The sequence below is a fragment of the Siphateles boraxobius genome, unplaced genomic scaffold (assembly GCF_051911475.1).
Source record: "Siphateles boraxobius isolate OS27281-9 unplaced genomic scaffold, OSU_SipBor_1 86, whole genome shotgun sequence".
In the NCBI taxonomy this organism is placed as follows: Eukaryota; Metazoa; Chordata; class Actinopteri; order Cypriniformes; family Leuciscidae; genus Siphateles; species Siphateles boraxobius.
The window spans coordinates 6,362,761-6,378,738 of record NW_027509215.1 but is presented as its reverse complement, the minus strand read 5'-3'; the positions used below and the strand labels follow the sequence as shown (position 1 = coordinate 6,378,738).

Sequence of the window (15,978 nt, the reverse complement as noted above, 5' to 3'; positions counted from 1 at the left end):
TTAAAAATAGTTAAGTCAAATTGAATCTCTCTGAATTTCTCTCAGATTTTAGTTTGGTTTTCTACAGCTCCTATTCTAAGCAAATGTACGTTTACGTTTGTTGACGTGCGGCCGGGGCGACACCGTGTGGTGCCTGTGTGTGTGTGTGTGTGTGTGTGTGTGTGTGTGTGTGTGTGTGTGTGTGTGTGTGTGTGTGTGTGTGTGTGTGTGTGTGTGTGTGTGTGTGTGTGTACGTTCTTGCGTGCAGGCAGGTGAGCCTGCGAAATGATTCTGGGTCAGAGAAAGAAGCGGTAGGATGTGTGTTTGGACGAACGACTGAAATTATCGTACATTATGGGATTTTTTTAATTATTGGTCGTACATCGTACAGAGGTCAAAATTATCGTACAAATACGATAATTATCGTACATCTGGCAACACTGCTCATCATATTTAACGTTACCCTCTTGATCTGCGGAAGTGTTATTTGCGTAAAGCCTGCGCACATTTGATGCTCTAGCACAGGCGCAGTCGTCATCTGACTGACTAATGAGAGTTGGGCGACTCCAGGAAGACGCAGCTGTTATGTTAGTAAATGAACAAAATAAACATACATGAAAATAAAATATCAATGAACAGATTATAACATCTCACAGCACGTACAACGAACACCACGTCCGGGTAAGTACTTACACATGACTTCGAGAATTGAACGATATATACATGAAAAAGCGCAGACCTCTGAATGCTAATGTAGTTAGCCGGGTAGCATCTGTCACTGTTGGCCTTTCTGCACAGAAATCCAGCGCGATGTATGCGATTATTACAATAAATGAAACAGGTTACAGTTTTATTGTATCTTTTCCCTAAACCATACCTATTACGAGCAAGGTATTCGCAACTATCTGTTTGTGTTAGCTTGGTTACTGCCAACTGCAATCATATTCAAATACAATAAGTAAATTGAACCTTCACTGATTTATTTCAGTGAATAAGGATTATTATTGTTTACTAAAACCATTAAAAAAAACATTTTTGTTACTTACAATAAAATAAAACAAAACATTTTTAATTTATCGTTTTCATTTAGTTCACCTTGATGTACTAAATAACTAAAGCTGAAATAAAAATAATATAAAATGTAATATAAACAATTATTTATATGCCTATATTATATGATGTATACATATAATAAATATATAAACATCAGAAAATTACTAAAACTTCAACTTAAATTAAAATGAAAGAAATGGGAATTAAAAATATTGATAAAAACTTTTGGCTAATAGGATCGCAAGGATACTAAAATAACACTGCAGTTCATTTAACCCATTAACATTGTAGTGCCTTTACTGCTATTTGTGCCATTTACTGTTGTTTCAATCATTTTGAGTACATTTAAACCTTGTTGTTGGGGTTGGTCATTCAGTACATTTGGTCCTGCGGTTTGGGCCATTTTCAGTTTTTGTCAACCCTTTCTTTTGGGATCAGTTACTATGGAGGAGACGAACAGAGAGGCCGTTGCCACAGCGGTGCAGAGGGTTGCTGGGATGCTTCAGCGCTCTGACCAGCTGGACAAAGTAGAGCAATACAGGCGGAGAGAGGCACGGAAGAAAGCATCCGTGGAAGCAAGATTAAAGGTGATACTATTTCCATTTAACTGATCTATTATGATTGCTTTTACCAGTTTATTAAACCAAACCATGCTCTTCATCAGGCTGCCATTCAGTCTCAGTTGGATGGGGTACGAACAGGCCTCACGCAGCTCCATAATGCTTTGTGTGATGTGAAAGACATCCAGAACTCTCTGGCAGATGTCAGTAAAGACTGGAGGCAGAGCATCAACACCATAGAGAATCTGAAGGATGTGAAAGACGCGGTGGTTCAGCACAGTCAGCTGGCTTCGGCAGTGGAGAACCTCAAAAACATTTTCTCAGGTGAGTCAGAATTAATGTACAGGATCAAAATAATATCAGTAGTTGGGTTCCAGTCATTTAGCCGAGATTAAAAATAGGATCTGTTTTTTAGTTAATTGCTGATTAACAGTTTGTTTTTCCCAATTTTGTCATTTATGTATTTACTTAATTAGAATAATAATAATAATGTTATTATTTTTCTAAGATGGTTTGTTTTCACCAACATTTGTATTCAAATACATTTGTATATCAGCTGTTTTTTGTTTGATTGCACATTCACATGTTGTTTTTCTGTTTTAATATATAAATTAATATGTATGTATTTTAATTTATTTTATTTAAAAATTCTAATTATTTATTATTATATAAAATAAAATGTATTAGCTGTTTGTCAGATGATTGCGCATTTTCAGGTTGTTTTTCAGTTAATTGCAGATTAACAATTTGTTTTTCCCAATTTGTAGTAATTTAACATATTTATTTTTTACTTAATAATATTATTATTTTTCTAAGATGGTGTCTGTTTTTAAGTTTTTGCAAAGTTAACATGTTAAGTTTATTTTTCTCCGACAATCTGTATTTACTTATTTATATATTAACAGTTGTTTTCTAATTTTGGTGTATTTATTTTAATTTATTTTATTAAAAAAATCAATGATTATTTATTTTAATATATATTATTAAAATGATTAGCTATTTATCAGGTGATTTACAGGTTGTTTTCTCCAACAATATTTTAGTCAGTTGTACTATTTATGCTTTTATTTATTTATTTATTTAGTTAGTTAATTTCAAAAATATAAATATTTATTAGCTATTTTTAGGTTGATGGCACATTTACATAATGTTTTTCTTAATTATTTGTATTTTATTTATTTAGTCAGATAAAACATTTCTTTATTAGCCATTTTCAGGTGATTGCACATTAGTAGGTTGTTTTTCAATACAATTTAATATTAGAGTGATTTTTACAACTTGATTATATAGCCTATTTATTTGTTTACTTATTTATTTTTGGTAATTTTATGTTTTATTTTACTTTATTTTATTTTTTAATAAATTTTTTTATTTTAGAATTGATGCTAGATGCTATATTGGTATAAATTTTCATCTGTTGACACTGCACCCGTATTTGATCTTTCCCTACAGTGCCTGAGATTGTTCAAGAGACCCAGAATCTGATCGAACAGGGCGAGCTGCTTCAAGCTCACCGCAAGCTAATGGACCTGGAGTGCTCCCGCGACGACCTCATGTACGAGCAGTACCGCATGGACAGCAAGAACGTCCATGACATGAACCTCATTCGTGGCTACTTCGGCCAGGTGCAGGGCCTGTCGGAGGAACTGTCCAAACAACTCTGGATGGTCCTCCAACGCGCCATGGTCACTGTCCGCCGCGACCCCACCATGCTGGTGTCTGTGGTTCGAATCATCGAGCGCGAAGAGAAGATCGACCGCAGGATGCTGGATCGCAAGAAGCAGACTGGGTTCATCCCGCCTGGGAGGCCCAAGTGCTGGAAAAAACGCATGAATGAAGTCCTAGAGGGCACCGCGAGCGGTCGCATCGAGAGCACGCAGTCAGAAACGCGCGAGTCTGACAAAATGTGGCTGGTGAGGTTGCTGGAGATCATGAGGAAGTACGTATTGGACGACCTGATCATAGTGAAGAACATGATGGTACAGTGCTTCCCTCCTCACTACAACACCTTCCAGGTGTTCTTCGACCTCTATCATAAGTCGGTGTCGGCGCGGGTGCAGGAGCTCGCAGCAGAGGATCTAGAAGCCAATGAGATTGTGTCTCTTCTCACATGGGTCCTCAACACGTATAAAAGGTAAGATACAAGTGGACTGCATTTATCATAGTACATTTGATTTACAACTGTCAGACTGTCGTCAACCACAGTTTAAGCCTGCACAGTCAATGATTGTGAAAGCTTAATAGGCCTAATCATGATATTTTAATGGAACATTGGGTGCTAATTTGCAGTACAGTTACTTTGTACATTTGCCGATTTTTAACACGCTTTTTATTGTTACAGCGTACGTAGTATATGTAAATGTACAATGTTTACTCTTTCTCTGTGTTACCAGGACCAAGAAATTCCTGTTTATTTGTCAGCTAAAGTCCGCTGGATGACGCAAAACGCTCCGGGGCTTTCGTGAAAACTACAGATTGTACTTGGGCATTTTTGAATCCCCGCCCACAGACAGTCAGATTGACTGAGGGTTATTAACAGAACAGTTGTAAGAGTAGGTTTATCACTGAAAATGTAATTGTCCTATGTCTACTCTTTAAACAGCATTATGGTAAAAATGGAACACTATGGCAACAGCTTTATTACCTGTACGTGATGGCATTTTGCTTGGGCCAAACTGATTTTTCCTCTGTGTTTGGCCTAAAACACTGTGTTCATGGTCATCCAGTTTGAAATGTTAACTACAAACATGGAGGTTTTTCAGATTTTCACACAGCGTCACACACTGCATTTAGCCTATGCCTACAACGTGCTGCATCCTTCACTGGAAAAACCAAAAAGTTACTCACTACCGCTAAACGTTTACTCTTTGAATTCCAGCACCGAGAACAATACAAGTCAACATCATTGTGACTAAAAGTTTAATAAGAAGTATTTCCTACTTAAGCAAGGCGGTATTTGGCTCTGGTCAAGATATAGCAGACTGGGAGTGGCCTTGGCATAATGGGTGTCAAAGTTTTACTAACTATTTGGAAAAAGGAAAGACAACAGCCTTTATTTCTTGGTTTCCTCTAGTCAGGTAGCACTGATTTCAACAAATTTCTTTGCCTTTCTACTGTAAAGGCAGCTTTAATGAAAAGTTTTAATGAAAGCCCGTTTGCCAGCAGTGAAGTACCCCCTTTAAAGTTCAGACCGTAACTATAAAGACACTATATTATGGCAGTGATGGATTAAAGAAGTTAAACATGTTTTTTTTGTGTTATATTTTGAATATCGTTGTTGCAAATTGAGGCGTTGTGCTTAAATTTACAGGATCAAAATGATATGTTATTTGTTTTATCAATAATTTGCATTTCTGTTGCAGTTTTACAGGTTATTTATTTTCCCAAACAATATTTTTTTGTAATATTTTTATTTTATTTACAAAATACTACTAATAATAACTATTATTATAATTATATATAATATTTTATTATTATTATATTTCTAAGATAGATTTTTCTGTTGATACTAGTTATATTATATATTATTATATTGTGAATTTATAGCTGTATTTCCGGCGGTTATTGCAAATAGTAAACCTTGTAGGTTTTCCTTGTAAAGAAAACATTTGCTTGATGGAGAACTCCCCTCTGTGATGTTGTAGTAGTTACTTCTTTAACTCAGCATTGCATTCTTCAGTGGCAGATCAGTCTGTCAAAGTGCAGCAGAGAGCAATTAGCTCAATGTTTAAAGCAGAACGGAGAGCAGCTGCACAGCTTTGGGTGCTTAAAGTGACTGATGTGCACCAGAGCAGGAGAGAGAGACAGGCGGGCAGTTCTGCCTTTGGTGCTGTTTCACATGCTGAATACTGTGGTAGGACAATTTGGGTTGCATTATATGGACTAGGCATTTACATTACATTTTTAATTTCTTTGCATAGCCTACGTAAGTTTAATTTTATATTTATATACTAGTATTTATCAATATTTTGAATTAGCTTTAACTGTTATATTTTCATTTATTTCTTTTAGTAATTTTGTAATGGCCTTTTGTTATTTCTATTAGGGTATATATATATATATATATATATATATATATATATATATATTTTTTTTTAGCATTAATTTCTTTTTATTTCATTATTATTATTTTTTTTTAGATTTCATTTATTGCATTTTTGCCTTTTATTAGGATAGGACAGTAGCTTGACAGGAAGTGAGTGAGAGAGAGAACAGGAGAGGGGGAACAGGATCGGGAAAGGGCCACGAGCCGGGACTCGAACTCGGTTCGCCCGAAGCACAACAGCGCTACATGTGGCGCACTTGCCCACGAGGCTATCAGCCGACTACTATAAAGATCTTATCCTTGTCTTATTTCACGCCAAAAAAAGGAAGAAATAAGAATGTTAAGCATTATTTTCATGGCAATTACTGTAAGTATATTTCCCCCGCACATTCTCACCTAACAGTAGGGGTGGAACGGATCGTATTTGATTCGTGATCCGTACGGACCAGACTGCATGTGATTTGCGGATTAATTGCATAGTTTATCATTTGTGTGTTTTGTCTTGCCAATTTTAAACTGTTCCATTGCAAAAAGAGGCGAAAAGAGAACTCAATCTCAGATACCGTGTGAAAACCAAATTGAGTAAAGCCATTTCTCTGACATTGACAAAGAGCAGAAACAGGTGTAATTCATGCGCATTTGTAAGTCTGATTCTGTCTTTGGCAGTGTGGATATGATGGGTGATCCAGATCTGCAGCCCGAGTGTGACGTCAAGAAGTTGGAGCCGCTGTTGCCTGAAAAAGTGGTGGATGATTTACTGGGCAAATACCTCAAGACGTTCACTGTGAGTTCCTCAAGTCTGCAGCACTGGCTTAAAAATTCAAATATTATCAGCCTTTAATTGTAGTGTTTAGTCTTTTGAAATATTGTCGTTGCTGGGAAGTAACTTGTATGTAATCTGATTCCAAAAATGATGTACATGTCAAAAATTATCTTCTTCAAATGTATGTGATAAACAAGTTAAGGATAAAAGTAGAGTCAAAAGTAATCTAAAAGTAGTCAGATGTAATTGATTAAGTTACTAACTATAGTTTTCTTGTAATTTGTATTCAGTAACTGACTACTATTTGTGAGTAATCTACCCAGCACTGAATATTGTGCATGCACGTGCATCGTCAGTTCAGCAAGTCTTTATTTTTTTCCATTTCTCTAGTCAAACATCACAGGCTGGCTCCGCAAAGCTCTGGAAACGGATAAGAAAGACTGGCAGAAGGAGACAGAGCCTGAGGGCGACCAGAACGGCTACTACCAGACCACCTTACCTGCTATTGTCTTCCAGGTACAACAGCTTCTGTCTGGCCTCATGCTTTCATGCACCCACTCGCATTAGGTCTTTTCATTCAAATGTCCCTCTTTATTATCAGATGTTTGAGCAGAATCTCCAGGTGGCCGCTCAGATCAACGAGACCTTTAAAGAGCAGGTGCTGAAAGTCTGTCTGAAGCAGATGAACTCATTCCTAGTGAGGTATTGTGATCTCAAACTACTCATTTTCTTTATTTTTTTTCCCACCGCTGGCTATTATTGTGTTAGCTCAGTAACAGACACACTTTCACCCATCGTACATGTGTATTCAGGTACCGAGAGGAGGCGATCGCCTATAAGGAGGAACATCTGAAAGATCGTCAGCTTCCGCAGTGCTACGTTCAGTACATGATTGCCATCATCAACAACTGTCAAACCTTCAAGTGAGTGTGTCTTAATCATTTATTGAATTTTCTTTTTAAGTAACAGATTACATTATTCTATTCCCCCAAAGAAGTTTTAAATTCAGTTAATCAAATTTAAGGTAAAAAAAGTCTTAAATGTGGTATTTTAAATGGTATAACACAAGCTTTAATTAGCATTTTATGATGTCTTAATTTGACGATGTAAAAAAATCACAATACAGCCTAATGTTACTCTTAAACTGTAAAAGGTGATGATGTAATGAAATAAATGCGATGTACGTTTCATTGTCAAAATGCGGCACTGTTGCGCGTTCTACATGCTTTGTGGTTTTAGAGCAGTTCGCAATCGATGAATAGTGAAAATAATGCATCGTTTTTGTTTATTATAGGGCTGTTGAATGCTTGAATCTGATTGGTTGACAAACGTAGTTGTTGCAACTATTTGGGAAATGCATGGCTAAAGTAGTTGCAGGCAGGTCTTGAGTCATTTCAAAAGTTCCTTTTTGTATGGAAAGCACATACTGTCTTTCTCCCACTCAAACACACACACACACACACACACACACACACACACAGTACGGACACACACTTGCACAGAAACGTGTTGTCAGCGCTGCTCTGATGATTTTATCAGTGAAATAGTTTAGCCACTTAAAAGCTACATGACATCTCTCACTAGTGAGGTAATCGCGCTGCTGTTCTTGAAGCAGATACACTTACAGTTTCACTATTAGTAGAGACGCTGCTGCCGAACACTGTTGAGAGACGGACAGACTCATTATTTTCTAATGATTCAACGGCCCATCGTCAATTAACCCTTACATATTCTTATCGTCTATAGTAGACTGCTAATGAACCAAGCTAATGTTTTAATTCATTTCAATGTTTGTTGTCAGGGAGTCTATAAATAGCCTGAAAAGGAAGTACTCTCAGTCGACTGAAAGCACTCAGAACGATGCCGCCATAGATAAGCTCCTGAATGATGTGGCCAGAGAAGGCTGCCAGTTCCTGCTAGATGAAGTCTTCCTGGATTTGGAGGTAAATGCACTCTTGTTGTGTACGGTCAGTTGTTAATGTTTAGTGACTGGGAAAAACATGCTAAATTTTGACTGTTTCTTGCTCTCTCGACAGCATCATCTTAATGAACTGCTGACCCGGAAGTGGTTGGCAGGCTCTCATGCTGTAGACACCATCTGTGTGACAGTGGAAGACTACTTTAACGACTTTTCCAAAATTAAAAAGCCGTATAATCAGGTTTGCACACTAAAACCTTTCAGAATAAGTGTCCTCTTATAGTTGCTGATAAGATCAGAGAACTGTTCCCTACAATCATGTATCTCTATCCTTTAAAAGTTTGATTATTTTTCATGTTTTTGAAAGATGTCTCATGCTCACCAAGGCTCCATTTGTTTGATCAAAAATACAGGTATAGTGTGAAATATTATTAGGATTTAAAATAACCGTTTTCGATTTTTCAGCATCTTACTCCAGTCTTCAGTGTCACACAATCCTTCAGAAATCATTCAATATGCTGATTTGGTGCTTAAGAAACATTTCTAGTTATTATCAATGTTGAAAACAGTGGTGCTGCTTCATATTTTTGTGGAAACCACAATACCTTTTTTTTAGGATTCTTTGATGAATAGAAGGTTACAAAAAACAGCATTTTTTGAGAAGTCTTAACTGTCACTTTTGATCAATTTAATGCATCCTCGCTGAACAAAAGTATTAATTTCTGTAAAAAAAAAACAGTGCATATAGTAATGTTGTGTTTTTAGTGATTTAACATGCGTGTGTTAAACAGGAAATGACGAGTGAGGCTCATCGGCGAGTCGTGGTGGAGTATTTGAAAGCCATCATGCAGAAGCGCATCTCCTTTAAGAATGCTGATGAAAGAAAGGAGGGAGCAGAGCGGATGATGAAAGAAGCGGAGCAGTTCAAATTCCTCTTCAGGAAACTTTCTGCTGTGAGTTTCACACAAAAAAACTCTCTAGAATGTTCTGCTATAATCCAAGAAGTGAATCAGTGTTGTAATGTATTACAAAGTTCTGTAGCATTTTTTGCATCACAGTCAGTGGCGGGTCCTGGCAGTGGCATTATGGTGAACGTGATTTCAGTACCACATGTTCCTGGATCAACATCTTTGTTGATCCTAGAACAACTTTCAGATCAACCAATCAGATTTGAGGGACACGTTTACAGTTTATGTCAAGTTTAGGCTTAGAACCAGGGTAAGGTGCTTCAACATCAGTGTTATTCACCTATCATTTCCCTCTGATTTTAGGGAAAATGTATGGGTAGGGATAGGGTAATGACTACATTTTGGGACAGGAATGTTATTCCAGGATCAACTAAATATGTTGATCCAGGAACATGTCTGTCTTGGCAAAATCACGGTGACTGTGGCATTATAGGGCGCATGCAACTTTCAGACATGACTTTATAGTCACTTTATATACTTCTTTATAGTTCATTTGAGGCAGTTTCTATGGCGTTATTTTGAATGACAAATTTCGAGAGCGCATCCATGTAATAATGCGCAAGCGTGAAGCTCTCTGTTCACTGACAGATTTGCTTAGATTTTCCTTTCACTCAAAACTGGACACACACTTTCATATGCCGTGTTCTCTTATGAATTGGCTCTGCTCTCCCTCAGATTTTTTTGTGTGTGCGTGTTCTTGCTCTAGAATTCTCGTTTCCTGGATAACGTTGGCAAAAGTTATCAGAATAAACTCCCAAGATTTACCAATTAAATTACTTTGCGTAGCTTTAAATTGTAAAGAAATTAAGGGTCCATCTTTGTATGTCAAATAATTTCATGTAACCTACACATTTCGATAGGATTTTCAAGCTTATTTTAGTCAGCAAGTTGTCTTGTTGACAATGTCTTATATCTTTTCTAACTGATCCGACTTCCGATTTTCATTAAACGGGTAAAACGCGGAGCCTTAAATATGTTAATTAGCCCCGCCTCCACTCACTCACACCAGCTGCACAATAGTATCGCTCTCTACAACGTCAGACACATAACGGTAATTAATATGATTAGCTTTTTGCTTGACTACATTATAAAACAGCTAATAATGTGTTGCTAATGTTACACAAACTATGTTCCCTTTCACCATCTCAGAGTCAGACAGCTGCCTTCAAACAATCATCAGAAACGCTATGAACAGCTCAGACTATGCATCATACACATCATCCGCTATATTGCTAAATCTACCCGATTTTTCATATCAACAAAAAAGTATAATGGGATAACCTGACTTCTCTTGAGACTCCCCTGATAGTTCATTGTTAATGAAATGCTAAAGCCTGCCGGCACGTTGACATGATTGGTTACAAGTTAGTTTGTGAAGTCAGAAACTCCAGTGATTTCAAAGCACGTTATTGAGACTGTCTTTTGTTCACTGCAGTTATAAAGAGAAAATACTCAGCAACAGTGTTGACTTATGAATTTGCACATGGTTTGTCTTAAAGCACATTAAAAACACCACATAGACTTATAAACAACATTAAAAACTTGATTTTCTCCCCAGGGGGACTTTAAGCTTCATACACCAAGTATCTATCACTAGCAAAGCCTAGCAACTGCCTTATGACATGCTAGTAATGTGTTAAAACATGTTAGCAAGCAACATGCTAATTAATGCCAGCAATGTGTCAAAACATGTTAGCAACATGCTAAAACAAGTTTTTTACATACTTATTGAAAATAGGTAGCCTATTTATTAAATTATTCAATTCTAGGTGTTTTAAAAAAAAATTGTGTATATATAGTTCTACAATAATAGTATATCAACGTAGCCGACGTAATGTCTGATTTCCCCTAGAGCACCAAATAACCCAGAACTGCTACTGATCACTGTAACAACATGTAACAGCTTTTTAAAGAGCTTGTTTTGAAGCATATTTGTGTGTGTTCAGGGAGAAGACTCCGACCGGCTGTGTGACTCCATCAGTGCCATCGCTGAGGTCTTCAAACTGACCGATCCTGCGCTGCTCTACCTGGAGGTGTCCACCCTGGTGTCCAAATATCCTGACATCAGGTCACACATCATCACATCCAAAACTAATGTTGTTCTGTTCTTGTACAGATTACAGCTTTTGTGAGATTCACATAAACTCTGATAAGATCTTCTGCTGTTCATATTAAACCTCAAAATGTTGAAATTATAGTTTATTTTTAAATTGTATTTTATTTAATTTTAATTACGCTAGCCTGTTTTAAGGGCCATTAAGATTTTTAGGATTTGAATGTTTCTGTGATAATTATCAGTCATTATCAAAAATACCATTTATTACTATATTGTAAAATAAATGCCATTAACATTACAGGAATGAAAAAAAAATCCACAAAGAAATAATGACATTTATCTATATTGTAAATAATTTATACATCATGGTACTATTTGTTGTACTGCCTTTAATTATGATAATTTAATAAAAAAATCTTACATTACTGCGTTAGAGTAATAGTAATAAACTTAAAATAATAATGAAAATTCAGACACATTGCAGTAATTAGTAATTGGAGGGAAAATGTACTTAAATTGTCATGAAAATGTCTCAGTGTAAAAAAAAAAAATGGTAATGCCCATTTTCTTTAAGCAAAATTTAGTTTCTCATTTCTTTCTTTTGATTTTAGCTCAACTAATTTCTCTTTTACGGAACTTTATCTATCATTACTAGGGACTTGAATTGAGTATTACATTTAAACATAAGGTCTTCATCTCTCTCTTCTTCTTTCATCAGAGAGGAACACATTGTGGCGCTGTTAGCTGTCCGCGGTGATGCCAGTCGAGAAATGAGACAGATGATCATAGAGACTCTGAACCAGAACAAACCGTCCTCTTCCTCTGTGTCTCAGCCGGTCTTCAGAGACATCACCGTGCCAACCAGCACCATGACCGCCATGACCTCTATGACTGTACCTAAACTGCTGAAATAATCTGACCTTTGACCCCTGGAGACTAAGAGATCCCCTTAATGCACTTTGGAAATATATTCACTGCAATGTCAGTGGATGATGTTGTGTGTTTGAATGGCAGCAGCTCATGTTGTTTGAGGTTGCTGTTCCTGCAGACGCTTTGATGATTTATGATGACTTTATGTTCAGAAACATTTCCAGGATTCCACATCTGTAACAAACCACTGAATTCATCACGTCAGTTTTCATTTCAATAAAATCTGGATAAACATGAAGTAATCCACACTGAATGATGTATGAGGTTGGATTAGACCACAGGTCATCTCTGTTTATACACACACACACACACATGCCCTGGATCTGCCAGTTTATGGGGAACAGGCAGCTTGCGTGACTATTGAAATGTTTAATCCCTCTCTTCTCATTGGCTGTGCTCATGGGGGAGGAGCTCTGAGGGGTCCTGAGACGTGCAGGTCTGCAGCTCACTCAGGAGCGTCTGACTGCGCAGGATGACATGTAATTATTCAAATCTTCATGTAACTGATACAATTTTGATTACACCGTGCCATAACTGGGTTTGAATGACTGTGCAAACTGCTTCATATTTTATTTTAAGAATGAATGTCACATTATGCAATAAACAGTTCAAACAGGCACTTTGCTGTCAAGTATATTTAATTCAGGCAGTGGTGCCCAGTTCAAATATTTTTTTAAGTCAGCAAGATTACAATATGGTCTCATTTGTAAAAATTAGTTAATGCATTAACTAACAAGGACTTACAATGAATTAACAAAATATTTTATAGCATTTATTCATTTTTTTAATGTTAGTTAATAAACATGTTAGTTCACAGTACATCAACTGTTAACAGATACATCTTTTTTTCTTAAAAGTAATGGTTCACCCAACAATTTTGTCAACATTTACTCAGCTCAATCACTGTTGGTGTTTCCAGAGCTTTTAAGTGAAATAGTAGGCATTTGTTCACATTGTTGTTAAGTGACCTCCTCCAGTTTGTGTGTAAAATGTCATTACGTTCAAATAATTAAGAAAATTATATATTGATATTGCCAGTATAATGCATGAGGCATAAGTAATGAAAAGATCTGCATTGCAAATAAAGAAAATATGCATTCTGCTTGAAGTAGTAGTGAACCAGTGCTGGGTAGATACTGATTACATGTAATCACATTGCAAAAATTGAGTACTTGTAAATTAGAAAGTTCTGTGGAATTCCAGAAGTCATGAGGCTAAAATCACTCGGAAAATGAGATTTGACCACTGTATTTACAGAAATCATTTTGTTGTTTTCTCAACATTGCATATCTAATCAGCTCCTGACGACACGATCATTTTTATTTGAATTTTCTCTCAATGAGTCATTTAACTATGTAGTCTATTACTGTCTTTGGAAGGCTTTTTTCTTTCAAACACATTCAAATCCACAGATTCACATCATATCATATTTACACGTTATGCAGATTCTCAAACTTTTTTTTGTCAGCCGAACATCTTTGACCTAATATATTTAATTGAAGTACCCCATGAGATTACAAGTGAATAATCAAGTCATTAACCTAAACACATTTGCAGGTTCTCTTATGTCGGTTAATGGTCACATGACATGCAGGTAAACAAATAAAAAAATATATTTTTTGTAAACATTTTATTTGAACATGATTTACTTTAATTTTACATTTTTATGATTTAATGATCAGCTTTTCGTTAAACTGCACGAACCCCAGTCTGGGAAACCCTGACGTAATGTCATGTTTAATAAATGTTGTTGATAAAGAATGGAATGTATTTTCTTTCTCTTTGTGTTTTTATATCAATATAGTGCAAGATTATCCTATTCAAATAAATGTGATAAATGAGTTAGATCAAAAGTAATCTAAAAGTAGTCCGATCACCTAAAATGTGTTATTGTAACTACAATTTTTTGTCATTTAATTTGGAATCAGTAACGGACTATAATTTGTAAGTAATTTAGCCACAATGCATGATGCACCACTTGACAAGATTTCAAATCAAAAGCAACACCACAAAATGCCTTTTTTTATATTTATTGCTAATATTTCTTGACAGAAATGATCAAAAAATACAAACGTGATCAGATTAATTTGACCTCTCAGTACAGATTAATCAACATTTACATGTGAAATACAGTAAACGTAAACTCGGAGGCACATTTCAAACCTCGTCCATACAGTACAGCTTCATAAATCTATAAAAAGTGTAACGAATACAGTCGACATGGTTTAAACCTCGAGTAGTTAACTCCCTTTCGAGTCGATTTACAGATTAGTAACAATTTACCAAACCAAATGAAAGCACATTTAAAAACCGGCAACACTGTTGTGGAAAGCGACTCTTCTACTCCACCGCATATTACTAACCATAAATGTGCTAAAAACTCCTGGACAAGCATTAAAGGCCTTGAGCCCTTCAGCAAAATCTCATGAAAATATCAAAATAAAATCCTTTCATGTATTTTTCTCAATACAAACATGCCAAATCTCCTTATATATATATTTGTATATATATATATTTGTATATATTTATAAAAAAAAAAGAAAAGTCAGGGCTGCTTTGGCAAAACTGCAATATGATTTCAGAAACACAACTTTGAAATTTTAAATATGTACTTTAAACACAAAGAATTAAGACTTCAAAATTATTTCCAACACACTTCCAGCTGCTTGCATGGCAATAGGCACAAATGTTCACCTTCTGGTTCTTTGACAATTCGCAGAAAAATGTTTTCAATACACAAGCAAGATATTATGGATGCTCAAAGCTGTCCTGCATTAACAATTACTTTTCTTTCTTAGTTAGAAAGTAACTTGAGTCGAATTACATTTTCATTACTTAACAGTGCTTTAGGCTTAGGATGAACATGGATGAAGAATTTTGTCTGACTCAAAAGTCTTAAAGGGATAGTTCACCCCAAAAAAAAATTTCTCATCACTTACTCACCCTCCAGTTGTTCCAAACCTGTATAAGTTTCTTTCTTCTGCTGAACACAAAAGATGATATTCTAAAGAATGTTATGGTAGACATTGACTTTCATAGTAGGAAAAAAAATACTATGGAAGTCAACGGCTACCATCAACTGTCAAGGTTATCAACATTCTTCAAAAGATCTTTTGTGTCCAACAGAAGAAACTTTTTTTGGGCGAACTATCCCAAAATGAGAAACTGTGGCGGCCTCTAGTGGTCAGAGGTGTAAATGAGAGGCAGTACTGCCGATCTGGCTATTTCAGTGCATTTCAAACACCTGACTCACATTTTTCAGAGAACAACAGTTGTAGTGCATCGTGTTGAGAAGGAGAACAGGGCAAACCAGCAGCGCATAATGTTGTAAGAGCATCATTATAAGCCCTCAAAAACGTCCTCTCTGATATCAGAAAGAGAACACGCATATCTTCAATAACAAAACAATAACTTCCAAAATATTCCTTTGCAGTATTTTTACTTGTTGGTTTCTCTCGTAGCATGTATAAAAGCCTATAAAGATTCACCCGTGTCAGAAAAAATAAAAACAAAAATACTGCACTACAGGACTCAAGTAAGTTTAATTTTCTCATTAACTTCGCCAGACGCTGCTAATGAGAACCTCAGCTTGAATAAAATCCTTCTGACAACAATAAACTATTCTGAACCTAAAACAAAATTCCTCTAACAATCCATCCTATTTAAACTATAACATTAAGATCATTTAATTTCTAAGAGAACTCAT

The 15,978-nt window shown here is 36.0% G+C and overlaps 1 protein-coding gene across 1 annotated transcript; it reads left to right on the top strand.

The window, feature by feature from the left end:
• Window positions 1–151: 151 nt before the first annotated feature.
• On the top strand, window positions 152–12,891 carry exoc3 (exocyst complex component 3). The gene is made up of 13 exons (XM_077222002.1): window positions 152–660; window positions 1,471–1,619; window positions 1,697–1,916; window positions 3,045–3,726; window positions 6,304–6,421; window positions 6,791–6,916; window positions 7,002–7,102; window positions 7,213–7,323; window positions 8,202–8,343; window positions 8,437–8,559; window positions 9,110–9,271; window positions 11,233–11,354; window positions 12,061–12,891. Exons 2-13 carry the CDS (start codon window positions 1,476–1,478, stop codon window positions 12,254–12,256), a joined length of 2,247 nt encoding a protein of 748 aa, XP_077078117.1. The 5' UTR covers window positions 152–660; window positions 1,471–1,475; the 3' UTR covers window positions 12,257–12,891.
• Window positions 12,892–15,978: the final 3,087 nt, after the last annotated feature.